At 35.6% G+C, this 17,896-nt stretch overlaps 1 protein-coding gene across 1 annotated transcript in view; it reads right to left on the bottom strand.

Moving 5' to 3' along the window:
- Nucleotides 1–984: 984 nt before the first annotated feature.
- The window catches only part of LOC111507211 (uncharacterized), a 46,161-nt gene continuing 29,249 nt past the window's right edge, over nucleotides 985–17,896 (bottom strand). Inside the window, exons 2-6 of the mRNA XM_074181180.1 lie at nucleotides 16,406–16,444; nucleotides 10,528–10,631; nucleotides 4,992–5,181; nucleotides 1,824–1,938; nucleotides 985–1,173 (exon numbers count right to left, since the gene is read on the bottom strand). Coding sequence (XP_074037281.1) covers nucleotides 1,044–1,173; nucleotides 1,824–1,938; nucleotides 4,992–5,181; nucleotides 10,528–10,631; nucleotides 16,406–16,444 — 578 coding nt within the window. The 3' untranslated portion in view covers nucleotides 985–1,043. The remainder of the gene's footprint in view (nucleotides 1,174–1,823; nucleotides 1,939–4,991; nucleotides 5,182–10,527; nucleotides 10,632–16,405; nucleotides 16,445–17,896) is intronic.

Below are 17,896 nucleotides of genomic sequence, written 5' to 3'. Positions count from 1 at the left end.
AAATTTGTTCTGATCTGCTGACAAAAACTCTCGCGCTACCAAACTAAATTCAAAAGTAATACCTTCGGCTGAACAATACCATATATAGGGGGGTGTATTTTTATTGTGCGGAAATCTTTAAGATAATTATTATATATTTAGGATCACATATAATTACTAGTATATAGGGATCGACTAATTCAGACCCGAAGGTCATTTATTACAACTCAAGGGGGACGTATGGATAAGAAAGTTCAGTTCTGTTATTTTGTGTTATGGACAATGGACAGTCCTCCCATTTTTTGTGCTGTTCACTTTCTTATGCATAGAATTGTTATGTTCCGCTCGAGTAAAGAAAGATACGATATTGGGAAAAAGTCATTGCATATGTTCGATTTCGGAAAAATCTGGTGTCGCTGAAGACGCCTTGGAGAATGGTCATATAATAAATGAAAACTCTGAAATTGTTGAGATCGGAACATGACACTAGATTTTTGGATGCTTTCGAAGTTCTGGAAATAGCATAAGCAGTGACAAAGGTCCCATTTCAAACAACCGATTGCTTATCTTTATATGAATCGCTAAGTTAAAATAAGCGGGAAATTTCACGAGAAAATTTCCCGCGAATTTCTAGCCGAAATCGTTGTGTGTCTGAAAGTGAAAGTGTTTCCTGAAGACGCAAACGTGGTTGGTGAAACGCGCGTCGAGTAGTGTGTTGAGGTTTGTGTTCCAAAACAATTTTCGTCAAAAGAAACTCCTCAATCACTTCAGTATAGGGTCTGAAAAATAATTCAAACGAAAGAATTTCGAGATTCTGTCGCACAAGAAGAAGACTAGGGGGCTTAATACAAATTCGTAAAATTATATATATTTTCCCTGACATTTTGATCTATACCTGATATGAACGGTGATGCCTGGTATTGTGGAAATAATTGAGTTCGAGGATTACTTACCTTTCAACGTGCAATTCTTAGCATGTGTAGTAAAAAAAATAAATTTGAAAAATGAGTTATGATATTATTGTCATTTAATGCCAAATTTTAGATAGAAAAGAAAATATTGTTTCAATTTTCTGATTTACAAAGGTTGCTGAAGGTTTTAGTTGCTTTGTTATAGATTTCAGTAGTAGAAGGATTGTTTTCGCAGTGGTTCCTCAGGGCATCTGTGACACATTTCGCTGCAGGAATGATAAGCCTGTAAAAAGTATACAAACAAAATTGAAAAGATATGAAAACTTCAACTTCAATGAAAGGAGATTGATTATGAAAATGACAAAATTATGAAAAATAAAAATATATTTGGTATTTTAATTATATATACACAATATATATAATATATATATATATATATATATATATATATATATATATATATATATATATATATATATATATATATATATATATATATATATATATATATATATATATATAAATATGTATGATGAAATGAAAAGATGAAAATCAAAAGATGAATTAATAAGTACCATTCTGATCATTTCCATATTGATTTCAATTTAAGAGGCAACACTGACATAAAAATTTGGCAAGTTGTCTTGGGTGTAACACCAATAGGTGGTTACACTTATGTTTCGCTTGCGTTTACGCAGCTATTTTTATCAAGTACTTTCTTGGTTTTTCTCATTTTGTCTTCAATCGAGGACCGTCTGCCCGGTACTGACGATGCCCAATAGGCTGAACATCCATGATTTTGAATAGATCGTGCTAATGATCCTGGAAATCGATCCCGCCAAAATAAACAAAAAATGTGAATGATCGGAATAGTACTCATCCATTTATCTGTCTATCTATCTATATATGAAGGAATCAATTGATTCAACTTACTCGCATAGCTCAGCCTTTGATGCAGGTATGCCGCCATTGTCATATTTTGCTACACAGTTTCGAATTTCTTCGTCGTGCACTCCCGTATTGAGCACTTCTGAACAAGCTTTAGTATCTATAACAAATATAAGGTGAATTAAAAAAACGTACAAAAATAAAAAGGTTAATGATAATCTATGTGGACTCATGAAGAACTCAGAAGTGGGAATGCATCGATATTTATTACTAACGGATCTGTGATTGTTGGAAGAGTTGGGTTGGCTGTCATATGGATTTTGTTTTCATTTTTATTACTTCAAATCAAAAATGTCTGATGGGGAGAGACACCTGAGGCATCATATCACCATTATCTCAAAATTTGCAGCAGTCAAGTTTACCTAGTCAAATTAATATCAGAAACAATCAGTAAGCATAATACTTAAGCCCTACCTAAGCTAGTATCATTAGAGTTAGGGTTAGTTACAGATTACCAACAGCTTAAATAACTTTATTAGTAATTAAAATTCTACTCTGAACCTTATAATCTCTGCCACACTACAAAATTAATGATCGAAAACGATGTACGATGTGACTATAAAAAATTGCGATTAACCTTTCAACAACTATACTGGTCCAAACAAGACATAACAAAAGTTACGAACCAAAGAACAAACAGTAACAATAGTAATTTTATTCACACGGATACTTTGACATTTTTGTATTCTTATACCCCTTCTGCAAGGAGGAGCATTACAATACCCCCATCGGGTGAAGTATCACCTATAGAGATAAGACTCCTTCTGAATGACGTCTCATCCTGAGGTGTGTGTATCCGAATCGAAAGGATGAATGACTAAAAATACCAGGTGCCCTCTCGGTACATAAAGCCTTATCAAGATAAAGTGCGGTGCCGCCGTGATGAGCCCTCTTTCCCTACTCGTGGAAACTTTTATGGACTATCAAGCAAGGGCTGTTGCTGTTCTTTTGTTGCTTGGAAGAGCAAGAGCTTGTCAGTTGTCCAACAATTGATCCTGTTAACAAACCTATCACCTCGTCGAGTGCAGAATACCATGAATTTTTGAGGCACAGAAGCAGAATCTGCATCAGGAAAGGAAACAGTCTCGCCGTGAGAAAAACCAGAAGCGAAAAAGGTCTGCATGGCTTAATCTAATGTATCGTCAGATGTGAGAATCTTGCAGCTTGAATGTTCCACATCCACAATATTATCTAGTCAACTGGAATCTTTTTAATATGCCACTATGGCTGGTGAAGAGGATATTTGAGAAGGTGGTCCATTGTCACGATTCCAGAGCTGCACATTCCGGCCTGAATGGCTACAGGTCACTCGAGAGGAGAGCGTCTCAAGAAGAACGTCTTCATGCTGGTGGATGCAGTCAGTACCCTGCGGCCATAGGAAAGCGTCTTCCTGAAATACGCCGCAGATTCCGTGTTAGGAATCACACGTTAAAAAGTAAGACCTCGTTAATCCTTAGCTCGCACAAGTTTCGACTTCTGAGGGTTGTCGTTCGTAGGGGGTGCGACAGCTGGTTAACGGAAAAACAGATTTTAAACAGATTTTTAAAGACCTAACTGACAAAGGTACAAAGGTAGTCGCAGATTGACCGCCGATTAGGTCCTCATTGAATTGGAGAAAATGTACCATGGTCTGTCAACTTTGGTTAATTCTTCATAACCGGATCGGAACAGGTTTTCAGCGTTTGGCATCTTCTCACTCTTTGTTTTAAGGACAAAACACAAGCACTACAGAAAAATAAATCCTTAAGGCCTTATCAGAGGGGTACCTGTGCGAAAGTAGCGATTCACATTGGATTTGAATCGCTGGAGATTAAATCCATTTGGAAAAACGTTCTCAGGAAGTTTATTCCACATAAACGCAGTTCTCCAGATGAAAGACTTCGAGTGAAGTGAAGTTCGAGGTGTACTGTGTTGAACCTCAAAACGATGAGTAGCCACAGTCCGTCGCGTATTTCTGATATGTATCGCTCTCAATGGAATCAAATGTGCCAAGTCACTTGACACTTCCCGTGAAAGTATCTATAGAAGAGAGAAAAATCCCCCACTTTCCTTCGATGTTCCAGGCTATCAAGGTTGCACGTAATGTTCGCGTCTCCAATCAGGCGGATAGCTCTTTTCTGGATGGAATCCAGAAACTTCAGGGTCTGTTTGGCGCCAGAGCTCCATACACGAGAACAATACTTCAAAGAAGGTTTGATCTAAGCTTTATAAAGCATCAACAGTTGCTGAGGTGTGTACAGTCTTCTGGTTTGGAACAGTGTTCCAACCTTTTGAGAAGCAGCCTTTGCAATTCCAGTTCATGATTGTGCCAAGACATATTGGTGTCAATTTTAACCTTATCGAAGCAGAAAGAGGAATTGTCTGATCTGACATTATTATATCCGGTTCGGAGACATTTATCTTTTTGGAGAAAACAGATGCCTGGGTTTTCGTGGCATTGAAGTGAACCTGGTTACTTTCACCCCAATTCGAAATCACTTCCAAATCCTAATCAAGACATGCAACCTCCTGCTGCCGGTGAAGATGTGCCTCCGTAGCTGACGTCCTGGAATCCAAATGGAATGACGAGACAAGTGTAGTGATGTTGTCATCAAAGCAATATATTGGATTCTTGTTTTTTATCAAAAAGTTGTTGATATAAAATAAAAAGAGGGTTGGAGACAATATGGATCCCTGGGGAACACCAGCGTTGATGGTGAAAGTATTCGAGAGATATCCATCGACGCCCACTTGCAGGGAACGTTCTTTCAGGAAGCTGAAGTGCCATACACAAAAATGATCCGACAAGCCAGCAAACCCTCATGCCACACATGGTCAAAGGCCTTGTTCCTCGATTGCGTTATTCCAAATATGGGTGATATACGAGAGAAGGTCGCCTGTTGATTTTTGTTTCCGAAAGCCATAATGATGATTGCTCAAGATGTTGAAGTCTGTTGACCTGAGAGATCACTCACCAAACAAAGTATTCGGCTCGGTTGAAAAAATTTATTTATTTGCTTGCAGCTAACCTGACCCCACCTATTCACTTTGGACCTACCTACCTACTTTCATACGAGTATTTTGTGTGGATATCTAATAATTCTAATCTATCTAATAATCGCTAATCTGTCGTGAGTTTAGGTTCATTTCGAATATTTCACATCTTATACTCACCAGAATTAATTGCCAGATCACCCGCCTCATATTTGACCTTTGCAAAATCCAACAAAAATTTAGGAAGATATTTTTCATTCAAGCATTTTTCAGTCTTGTTCGCTATATCCTTGGAGCACTCGATCAATGTTTTGTAATTAGGTTTTTCCTTCTTGGCGGACAAGCATTTCAAAACTTCCATAGCGTCATTCTGAAATGAAGTCGGTTTATATTTGGCATAATTTGAAATTATATTCAAAAGACTTTGAAAAAAATGAATCAAATGGGAAACGTCCAAATGTTCAAAATTCAAAACATCATTTAGTTTTGTACATGCTGCTATATTTCCCCCACATCAGAACTGCAACTCTTTTCTCGATGCGTGTTCTACCAATCAAGTTGGCGTCATCAGGAGATGCATTATATTATATGAACACTATAGTTCATCTAATTTCCTGTAAATGTCCCACTAGATATAAATATGCGAAGTTGGAGTTAAGGCATTAGTACAGTTTATCTCCTAATGACCCTAATTTGGTTATTGAAACGTGCATCCGGAAGAGTGTTGCAGTTGCAGAGACGGAAGGTTCATTCAGTGTGTGTGTGTATGTGTGTGTGTGTGTGTGTCACAACGAGCATTCATAAGAAGTTCAAAAAAATGTTTCCTATTAAATTTTGGGCTTTTTTTGGGATAGAAGCATGGTGTATGAGTCTGGTTTTTCAAATGGAATGAAATATTATTATGTTTTACACCGAGCGGTTCAGAAGTGAAATCAAAAACAACATAAAAAAGTTGATATACTTAATCTCCCTATTTTCAATGAAACCCTATTTGGAGTGTCTGTATTGTTATGAAGATGAACAAAAAATATAGTTTTTTCATTATCAAATATTGATTTAAATATTACTGGAGTTTTATCCCAACACCAAATCATTATTTTCAACACCTAGTAGATAAGGCAACATAGTAAAATATATTTGAGACAATTAAGATGCAGGCACCCAGCATAGGTATCTATGATACCTAAAAATAAGGACAACATTGTATATATAATTAGTTTAACCTTCCTTTTGAAGATGATCACTTGGTAATCGAAACATGTGTCGAGGTGTCAAAAATAACGGTTTGGTGTTGGGATAAAACTCCTGTAATATTTATTACTACACCAAAGGTTCCAAACAGTGCATCACAAATAGTGATTTGACCACAATCCTTTTTTCAGATACGCAAAATAATTTTGTCTTGATTTTTTCAAACGGGTCACTTTTTTTTTTGGTCGGGATGTGATGTCTGTTCAAAATGCCACTCGAAAGTTTCTGCTGCCAAATGAACCTTTGAAGAGATAGGAGGACGAAATAGTGTAGAGGTTGACTCATTTGTTATTTTATTATCCCTGACCTTGCCTTTACTTTACTTTTATTGACGAAGAAAAAAGTTCCGACACGGTTGTCCTTCAAAATGCAGATATCTTCAAGACGAAGAATTTTTTATGAATACATGAATGAACTTGACTCGATCTTATCAATATCACGGTTCCAATTCACATACACTGACTATATTTACTTTCCGATTCAATTACTCTTGTTTCTTTAAGAAGCGGGCGTATGAAACATTAATGAGTTTATGTGGAACAATTATTTGAAAGTTGTTAGTGCGTGTGGTCTCTTCGATTCATCGAGAATTGATCATAAAATGTTTCTAGTTTCATTATTAACAATTTGCTTTGGAAAACCAAAACCTTAATTATCCCAATATGAACAAAGAAGAATTCCTATTTCATTATCTATTTTTAATAACGTTGTTTTTTATGCTGACAGATATTTAGTAAAATCATATCGACCTGCTGATGCAGTCACTGGTTCTTTCACTAACTGAGGTGAAAATAGTTTTCAAAACAAGAGCCACTGACAAACAAGAGTGTTTGTTGTCTTACTTTGATAGTCGAGAAGATATGCATCAGACTTATCGGCTTGTATGTATTTCAGAGTGGGGTTTAAATAGATAGATAGTCATGAATGGACTAATTGGTTACTTGATGAAAATTAATAACACTATCCATGATAATAATTCAACAATTTTCACAAACATTTTCGCGGATCTTTCACTTACCATATTGCCTACTCATATAATCGGATTCCCATTGAATATAAACCTCTGCTATTAAGAAACTTCAAACGAAAGATAAAAAAATATCCAACTAATGGAATTATGTCGAAATCAATCAACCTTGCTCCAAGCTCAAAAATATATATATATATATATATATATATATATATATATATATATATATATATATATATTTTGTATTTCTATTTCGCTGTATATACTGTTGCACTGTTCTTGATAGCATACTGTTCTTTTTCTTTTGTTCTTACGGTTGGCTGGAAGAGCAATCTCTGCGATGATTTATCATACGCAGATATTGAATCCTGCCATTTGATTGGTTGTAATTGTATGGAACCATCAATAAAAACCATTATTATCATTATTACTATTATTATTTCTAGACGCGTTTCGCTAACACCGTAGCTACCGTGGTATTAATGAATATTACACACTATAGTAAAATAGTTTTTAGAAGTAATTTTTTTCTCGAAAACGAAGTTTGATATAAAGAAAACACAGGCGACGAGAAAGTTGTATTTTGAGTTGCTTAATCTAAAAAAATTAAAAACTACAAAAAAGTATTTATTTTCTCAATATTGTTGGATGTGGTGCCCACTGAGACGCCACTGGACCTAATAATTTCAATCTTGTTCGGGCTTAATAGGCGCCTTATTACTTCAAATAATTGTAGCAAACTTCAACCAAATCGGTATACGGATATTTATGATATTTTATAAATACCGTTTTTTTAACTTCAACGTCCTCAATCTCACAAACGAAGCTACTCCGGACATGTTCATAGGAACCTTAAAACGACCTAACGAGTCATCCTCTGAAGTTTTGTACCGTAGTTAGGAAACACCCTGTATAAGAATTGTAACCTAGTGTGTAATATTAAGTTCTAACAAAGAAGCTACGGTGTTAACGAAACGCGTCTGGAAATGAAAAATGTTTGTGAACATTGTTCACTTATTATTATGGATAGATAGGTAGTACTGTATTTCTAAAATTTTCAGTTCAATGTTGAAGAAAATATGCTGAAAATATGACATAAAGATGCAGTTAACATGTTCTGAGTAAACTTCATGGAAATTTTATAATACCACACTGTTACATACGTATTTGAAGTTATAACATTATTACAGATATTTGAAGTTTTAATTTTGTGTTTTTATTCTGACAATACAATGTTTATTTCGTTTCTGGAGTTGAGACGAGATACAGAAAAAATGATTTTCTAGGAGTATAGCAAATCAGTTGTGCTACATATTGAATATTTTTTTCAGGAACGTAACCGTGATGAAGAGTTGATATGTATTCAACGAAGGTTCAGGGGGATAGAAAAATTAATACCCCTTTCGTAGCAAGTTCCCGTAATGCGAAAAATCAAGAGTTTCAACAACTTCCTAAGAAAAGCTTCGATTTGTTGTATGTGAGAAGTATAAATGGAATACCAAATCAACGCCCCATGTTGAAGTTTGGGCCTCACATAACCATAGAACAGTGCTTATTGACCTTATATAACTCCAGTGTTCCTCATTGTGGAGCCAATGTGGAGTCTGTATGTGAGATAAAAGTGGCCAACTAGACTTTATTATGTTTTATAATAGTAACAACAACAAAATGTTGTGATTACGTTTTGATTCGCCACAGCAGATATAAGCGGCTTTATAATACTTTACCGGGTCCTCCTTATTTTTTATCGCAAACAAAATAGTTTATGAGCGTTCGGCTCGTTTTATACATGCAGTGGCGTGCGTTTGGATAATTTAATCAAAAATTGCCAGATGGGGTGTTACCCTTAGAGATGAGAACACTCCCAAATTACACACACCAAAAAATCGGAACCCTATATACAGAAGAGATTTCGACTGGACGATCCCACTGCTTGTTTGGCCACGAACTGTATCAGGTTTTCAATGTTTGGAGAAAAGTTGATGACATCTCTTATTTTAATAACACCATCTTTGGGTTCAACAGAAAAATGAAACTCATAAATACGTGATTTAGATTGGGGTTTTCTTTTTGGTTCCAATGAGAAAGAGAAGAAGATTTCCATGTAACGTTTTGTGAAATGAACGGATTAGTACCTATGTTTTTAATATTGCCGATGTTGGTCCTAAGAAAATCCTGGTTTTGTAATAATGTTGAGAACCGCTCACCTTGTCTGGATACAGGAAATGTGTCTGGCTTCAAAATACTCCAACCAGATTGAAAATTTTGGCAACAATATATCCAACAACAATTGAGAATAAAACGATATGTGCACACATCTTCTTCAAGTTTATGTCAAGAACTGGTCCTTTTCCAAGGGTTCACGGTTGGCTTGCGCACGTGTATATGTGAATCCTCAACAAATGTTACTGAACGTAAATAATAATAATGAAAATAAGCACGTACCTTATATTTCATTACAAACTCATCTAATATTCACAACCTAATTATGTAAATACAATGTATGATGCGGAATATTTGGCAATCAAGTAGTTGGACATTGTTTTCAGGGAAAGACAGCAGTTGATGTTTAGCAAATTTTTTATCTAACTAAAGAGAGGTTTTGGATAAAATGAACCTAAATATCGGGCCGAATGTATCACCAAACCATCACCAAACTGATACTGCAAAGTGATGCAGCAATCTAATATCCCGAGACAAAAGGCGGGACTGAGTAATAATATTATAGGCCATTCCGATCGTCAAATTCAACAACCCCCACGTGAAATGGTGTTATTTGAAACAAAAAGTTTATAAAACTAGACCATTTACGGTCAGTCAATACTTAGAATTTAGATAATACAATTCGAGAGTGTTGCTCAAATATGAAACTGTAATTTATAAAAAATATCGTCGTGTTAGGAATCACACGTTAAAAGGTAAGACCTCGTTAATCCTTAGCTCGCACAAGTTTCGACTTCTGAGGGTTGTCGTTCGTAGGGGTGCGACAGCTGGTTAACGGAAAAACAGATTTTAAACAGATTTTAAACAGAACACGCATGAAGCACATGAAGTGGCAGTGGACTTTTGTTTTCAGGGTACCTACCTATTATTTGTAAAAAATAGCAAAAATAAATCAGTTTATTCCTGGCTTAATGAAATTTTGGTACATGGTTATAAAATTGTATGAGGTTCAACTTTCCAAATTACTTTCTCGGAAAATTGATGATATTAATGAATTTCTAAAAACCAATGTGGCAGATAGCGAGTGACAGTTAGTGACTAGGGTTTATGTATATTTCGAATTTATCACAGCAACAGGAACGATAATTTCGAAGTAAACGATAACCTTATTTGAAAATGTTAAAGAAATCCCTTAAAAAGTCTTGATAAACGTTGAAAACAATTAACTCCATTTCGTATGCGCATAAAAATGTTGAATAATGATTACCATTCACATTCTCTTTCACATTCATTAACTATATTTCTCTTTAACACACCCTATAAATACTTTACCTCTACTTCGTTTGCAATCTCTGGGTTATTTTCTTTGCAAGCTGACAAAACCATGGATCCTATAGATGATAAGTTGTATCTCAACATGAAATAAATCAAGCCCTCTGAAAATCAATTATTATTTAAAAATAAAATTATACAAATACAAAATACATTTTTCAATTTGGAATTGTTTGAACACATATCTACATATCTTACGTATATGCAGATTTCATATCAGTGCGTTCTAGTTAAAATTAGCTACCCTGAATGAGTCATTTAACATTGAGGCAGAATCTAGAAACACGTTAACTTTATCTTTTATAGGGAACCACTACTACGTAAAATCAACTTCTTGCCAGCCAACCTATCCCCATAACATATCAAAAATTTTAAACGGTCTTTGAATTCAAAATCCAACCCTGTTATATTTTTACATTCTTTCTGCTTCGATAAGTTTGTTGTGGGTTAAAATGGACACCAATATGTCTTAGCACAATCATGTCGCTGAAATTGCAAAGGCTGCTTCGCAAAAGCTTGGAACACTGTTCCGAACCAGAAAACTAAACACACCTCAACAACTTTTGATGCTTTATGAAGCTCAGATCAGACCTTCTTTGGAGTATTGTTCTCATGTATGGAGCTATGCCCCCAAACATACCCTGAAGTTGCTGGATTCCATCCAGAAAAAAACCATCCGCCTGATTGGAGACGCGACAATCACGTGCAACCTTGATAGCCTGGATCATCGAAGAAAGGTTGGAGATTTGTCTCTCTTCTATAGATACTTTCACGGGAAGTGTTCAAGTGACTTGGCACATTTGATTCTACCAAGAGCGGTACATATCAGAAATACGCTCATCGTTTTAAGGTTCAGCTCAGTACACCTCGAACTTCACTGTTTAAGAACTCTTTCATCTGGAGAACGACGTTTATGTAGAATAAACTTCCTGAGGACGTTTTTCCAAATTGATTTAATCTTCAGCGATTCAAATCCAATGTGAATCACTACTTTCGCACAGGCACCGCTCTGAGAACGCCTTAAGGATTTTCCTGTAGTGCTCGTGTTTTGTCATTGAAAAAAAAAATGATAAGCAATGTTAAAAAAAATGTTCAACTTTGTATTTGATTTTGAACTATTAGTTGGTTTCAAAAGTTTTGTCCGTTTCACTGTTGTGTTTTTGCAGCTTCATATCTCAATAAATATTTATTCTACTGTGTCGTGGTGTATACTGATCGATGGAGAATTTTGTACTATATACATTGATGCTGTTTATTTTCTTCCAATTTTAATTCTTTGCTTTTTTCAGCTTATTTCTATAAGATGTCTTAATTTTAGCCTTGAAGATAAGCTCCGAAGTGGTAGACCTACAGTAATCCAGGAAGAGGATTTGAGGACCCTGGTGGAGACCCATCACAAACGGTGCTTGGGATGAAGGAAGAACTGGGCGTCATCTCCCATGCGGTTTTTGATGGTTTGAAACGTATTGAAAAGGTCAGAAAGCTCGAAAAGTAGGTGCCCCATTATTTGACAGATCGACAGAAATTGTTGAGGTTTGTTCTTCTTTGCTTTTGCGCAACAAAAAAGATCCTTTTTTGGATCGGATCGTCACGTGTGAGAAAAGTGGATCCTTTACCACAGCAGAAGACGTTCAGGGCAGTGGTTACGCACCAATGTGTCACCCAGGCCCTCAGAAGGCGAAAACCCACCAAGAAAGGCCATGTATAGTGGTCAGCGGCTGGTAAGATTCACTATAACTTTCTGCAACCGGGGCTAACCATCACAGTAGTAGTATAGCAGCATTGCAGATGTGTGTAGTTCGTCCATTGAATAAAAGAGAGTACGCATGCTATTTGTCCGTGAAAATGAAAAAACTAGCGATAGACTCGTAAATGGTGTGCATCATTTTGGAGTAGCTTGTCGCTATAGTAAAAATTGAAAAAACGTTCTTCTATTTATTGTTGTCAAAAAATGACCAAAAAGTGTTTCTTGTGAAATTCGGATGATGTTGTAATTGATTTCAATGATGAAACTTTCAAAAACTGTTCATTAAAGTTAGCTTTTCGTAAAATAAAAAACTTCAAATACGATGTTGTTGAGCTAACCAGTGCGTCACTCGAATTTGTAGGTTATCACACCACGTATAACACACCGTGTTATAAAACAGTGACTGCTTTGAATAAAAAGTATAATATAAGTAATAATTGCTCGTGCCTAAAAGTTTATATTGGACGGACTTCAAGAATTTTCAAAACGGAAATCTCTGAACAATGAAGAAGTTTTGAACTGAAGAAAATCAATTCCGCCTATGCTTTCCACCTTTCAGAGAACCACGATTTCAACATGGACGTGTTAGGAATCACACGTTGAAAGGTAAGACCTCGTTAGTTCTTAGCTTGCACAAATTTCTCAACTTCTGAGAGTTGTTGTTCGTATGGGGGCGACAGCTGATTAACGGAAAAACAGATTTTTAAACTACGGCATATTGCATACAGAAATTAAAGGACAAAAATGAAACCTGCTGGAATCTCTGGAAATCAATAAACGCAAACATTCAAGTTTCCGTTTAAACGACCAACAAGAAGTTATTCACTCACCATCGTTAAACTTGTTTTCATAAAATGCCAAGCATTAATCACTAGTTTACAGCCAATTTACGACTGTAATGTCAAATGCATTACAGTCCCTAAATGCGAAAATGATAGTAAAAATTTCCTAACACGTAAGATTTTTTTAACGACATTCCGATTTTGCTTTTTCCCTAAATTGAGGAAATTGTTAAAAATCTGGCAACACAGCGGCTCTGCCCAGTATCTGCTTCCGTTGTATATGAGACTTGTAACGCCGCGCTGCTTCTCCGATACTCGAAGTTTCCAGAAAATACCAGAAATATGGAACCGCTATAAAAGTGGCAGGTTGACAATCGGATCATCAATATGGATTTAACGCGAGTAGTGGTGAGTTAGTATTAGAGAAGCGTGGTGAGCAAACACTCGAATATTAAGAATATTATAATAGTGTTATCTTTGTGAAGAAAATAAGTTGAATCCTGTAAACGCAGTATCACATATTTGAACTCGACGTACGTAACAGTACAAAAATGCCCAAAGTACAGAATCGTGGCTGCGTTAATCCCGCAGATAGTTTTTGCTATATATGTGGTCAGTTTACTTCTAAATCGAAGAAACGGCCAAATAATCAAAGACCGAAGTAGCTTACCATAAGTATTTTGGATGTGTTGATGGTGATCAAGATTGGGATTGGACTCCTCAAGTATGTTGCCAAACCTGTGCAGCTCTTCTATGCCTTTTGCAGTTCCAATGATTTGGCGAGAAACAACAAATCATTACAACAAATGTTACTGGTCTGGTTTTTCAAGAAAGAGCAAACACAAAATTGAATGTCCGGATATTTCTTCTGCAAGAAGGCCGGTTCTTCATGGAGAAGGTTTACCAGCTCCAACACCTCCAGCAAATTGGGGGGAAGATTTGGAAATGTATGTATGACCAGGCAGGTTCCCATGATGTGCCAGAAAAAGACGGTCCTTATTTTCCTGAGAGTGAAGGAAGAACACCCCATTCAATCGAACAACCTGAATTAAATGACCTAGTTCGGGACCTGCACTTGTCCAAAGAGAATGCTGAACTATTAGGGTCTAGATTACAACAATGGAATTTACTAGCCCCTAAAACCAAAGTTACAATATTTAGGAACCGTAACCATGAGCTATCCTCGTTTTTTACTATGCAGAATAAAATATGTGTTTGTGTAAATCCAAATGGTGTGATGGAAAAATTAGGATTTGCACATACCGAATGGCGTTTATTTATAGATTCGTCTAAAACAAGTTCAAAAGCCGTTTTGCTGCATAATGGTAACAAAGACCCTCTATTCCTATTGCACATGCAGTTGCCATGAAGGAAACACACGAAAATATGTCACTTACTTTAAATGCAATAAGTTATAATACGTATAAGTGGTAAATATGTGGTGACCTAAAAGTCATATGACTATTACTAGGTCTTCAGGACGGATTTACGAAGTTTTTCTGATTTCTTTGCTTTTGGAAAAGGGCAACACAGAGCCATTATCGAGTAAAAAAATGGCCCCCGAGAGATAAATATATTCCAGGTCAAGCTAACGTGAAGAATATACCTCTTGTTAATCCCAAAAATGTTTTGTTACCTCCATCACACATTTAACTGGGGTTAATGAAAAATTTTGTAAAAGCATTAGACAAAGAAGGTGTTGCGTGGTGGGCCACAAATTATAAAACTACTAAGTGATCAACACTTTAATCAAAAATTAAGTAAACTTCAATTAGCTGCGTGGAGTTCTTTCAAAAGAATTGTTCCTTATGAGGGAAAGACTTCATTAGAATGGTTTTTCATATGTATTGTAAATAAAGTGTGTTATTCTTTTTTTTTTGTACCTTGTGAGCTGTCTGACTTGTCCATTTAGTCCAAGTCTCCAGAAAACACTGCAGCCTCTTGGGCTTATTGCGTTTATTCTTCCATCTTCTCATGACACCCATTCCATCAGTCTCGTTCTCTCGTTCCCTTCCTACGTTCTCCGTTGTACAGCCCCATTTTATTCAGGTGTGCTCTAAGCGGACAATGACCGGTTGGTAACCCTGTAATTATTCTGAGCCGATCCCTACTATATCGAAGTAGTTCTTTTCTCGGACGGTTCCCTAATGAAGGTTCTACTATGAAGGTTCCCTAATGAAGGTTCTACTGTGTTTGTTGCCAGGTACTTTTGTCCAGTACTCTGTGTGCTTCTTATTGGTCCATGTCCTAATCTGGTTTCGTACCAATAATTTTGGTACCCCCAGAGCTGGTTTAGGACCTATATATGAAGTTGATGATCCGCGTCTAGCGCATTCATCAGCTTTATCATTACCTGTGATTCCTGAATGCCCTGGCACCCAGTACAAAGTTGATTTGTTCCTGTTTGCAAGTCCATTCAGTTCTTCATGGCATTCCCAGACCAGTTTTGATGTCACCTTCGGGTTTGTCAGAGCCCCTAGTGCGCTCTTGCTGTCTGTAAAAATATTGATCCGCTCATTTCTTTGAGGTCTCAATTTAATAAGCCTTGCACACTGCAAGATTCGCTTGAAAGACGGATGTGTATTTGCAAAAAGGTTATGCACAAAAGACTTCATTTGGATGTTTTTTCATATGTATTGTAAATAAAGTCTGTTATCCTTAAAATATATTGTTTTTTTCTTGTTTTGATCTTATATTTCCCAATAATATGTGAAAATTTTTGTATAAAAAAAATAACTAAAACTCAAAATCTTTACGTGATGAAAAATTTTTGATGTTGAAGTCACAGTCAGGATGCTTTGAACTCTCATGTATAGCCATTATAATATTAGTCACAATTTTTTTTTCTCATTTGTTGGCTAGTGATAATTTATGAGCCACCTGTTTTCCGAGAGGTAATATTGCATCGTAACTGTTTTTTTAAATCTACCGGTTTCACCAGAATGAATCAGCAATCTCATTAGGTTTTGTAACAACCTACTATTATATGAAAGACATTGAAGAATATTTTGATGTACCTACTGATGAAACTTGCGTATAGTGAATCTCGTCTTGACTGAAATTTACTCGTATGGTGTTAAAATTGTATAATTATTATCATAAAAAGTGTAACTTTCATCAAGACACAATAATTTCATTTTGGATTTATTGACGTGAAACTGATAAAAGTTATTGTTTTTACGTAGAAATATGTTCCCCTGAAAACCAAAGTGGAGGTTTTTCACGATTTTTTCATAGTCTCAATATCAGCTTATTCAGGGTGGCTTGTTATAACTGGAATACACTACATATGATAGTAGAAACTCAGTTATTTCATAAAAATGATATATTTCAATTTAAGATTACTCACCTTTTCTATTGGATATGACTTCTTCGGCCATACTTGAACCTGTAAAACATAAATTTTTTGTTATATCTCATCGACAGCAGAATTACAAAAAAATTATATTCAATTCATGAAATGAAGTCGTTTTGATATATTCAAATTGACATTGATCGGCAATGTTTTCATATATTATATAACGATGGATGTATGATGAAATGTACTTCACATTTAATAATTTTTATGACTGAATTGGCAGATAATGAAAATCCCCAACGTATTCGAGTGATATTTTGTTGTGACATTTTCGATGAACGGTTTATAAAATCATAACACGTGTTTCAATATCCAGCGAAAATCTCACAATAAAGTGTTACCTGAATATATGAATATATCATAATTTTCATATTTATAGATATGATCTATATACAGTAACTCCTGATTTAAATTTTAGAAGAATATGACAGATATTCTGAAATGCGTATTGTAAAAAAACTATCCAATTCAATTGTATTTATGGCTCATTTATGTAAAGTTTCATCTAAATCTGTTCAGTCGTTTTAAAACATTAATTAATATAGATTAGTATAGATATACCTAGCGGTTCGAGTGAGTTATAGTATAAAAACACGCAAAACAAATTTCAAACACAATTTTAATGACAAAGTTTTTCTTAGGAGGAGATTTTGAATGAATAAATTCATTCACAATGGAAAATTTAGTATACTGAAAATATTCTAGTTGATTGGTCAATATTTGAATGTCGGAAATTCAAAGTGCAAGCCTTCCACACAAAAGACCGCAGCAATAAACAAGAATTTCATCAGTTCGGACTTCCATTGTCTAATATAATATAAATTGATTTGAAAACCCTGGAAGAATTTGTAAAAAAATTAAAAAAGATTAACCGAAAAATAACAATTTCATTAAACAAAAAACTGAAATTACGAAGAAATAACATTCAAGCAACAACCAAAAAATAAAAAAAAATTGATACATTAATACAATTCGAAAATTAAAAAATATTATTAACAAAAAATGAAAAATTAAAATTGAAAGATTCCAAACCAAGTTACGTCACGACGTTTCTATTTTTAGTATCCACAATGGTCTTCGGGTGATAACTAGACTTACTCCTCCGAGATCTGACTATTTATAGGCCACTCGAGTGCTTTCACCTATCCCATCTTTCCTCACTCCGCTTCATTGGTTTTAGCGGGAGATGACCATTTGGCGGGAGTTGGTTGTTTTCCGCTTGATCAGAGGTTTCCATATGTTACGTACCTCTACGGTAGCTTGGCTAAATGCGTTGTTGGACAACGCATTTAACCAAGTATGATTCTCCGCACTCGCAGGGTATCCGATAAATGCAATTCTTGGAATCGCAGTCCGCGTTTGGTGGCCTGGTTTTCGTGAGACTGCTACGGATAGTGTTCCCAGATCTGAAGCAGGTCCTGATGTTATACTTGGACCCAATCCTTCTTATCCTTTCCGATAATCCTCTGATGTAGGGAAGTA

Source organism: Leptinotarsa decemlineata, unplaced genomic scaffold, assembly GCF_025532065.1.
Source record: "Leptinotarsa decemlineata unplaced genomic scaffold, Ldec_3_MD MMD2_tig00026307_RagTag_RagTag, whole genome shotgun sequence".
NCBI lineage: Eukaryota > Metazoa > Arthropoda > Insecta > Coleoptera > Chrysomelidae > Leptinotarsa > Leptinotarsa decemlineata.
The sequence above is the reverse complement of the archived record's forward strand: the minus strand, read 5'-3'. Positions and strand labels throughout refer to the sequence as shown.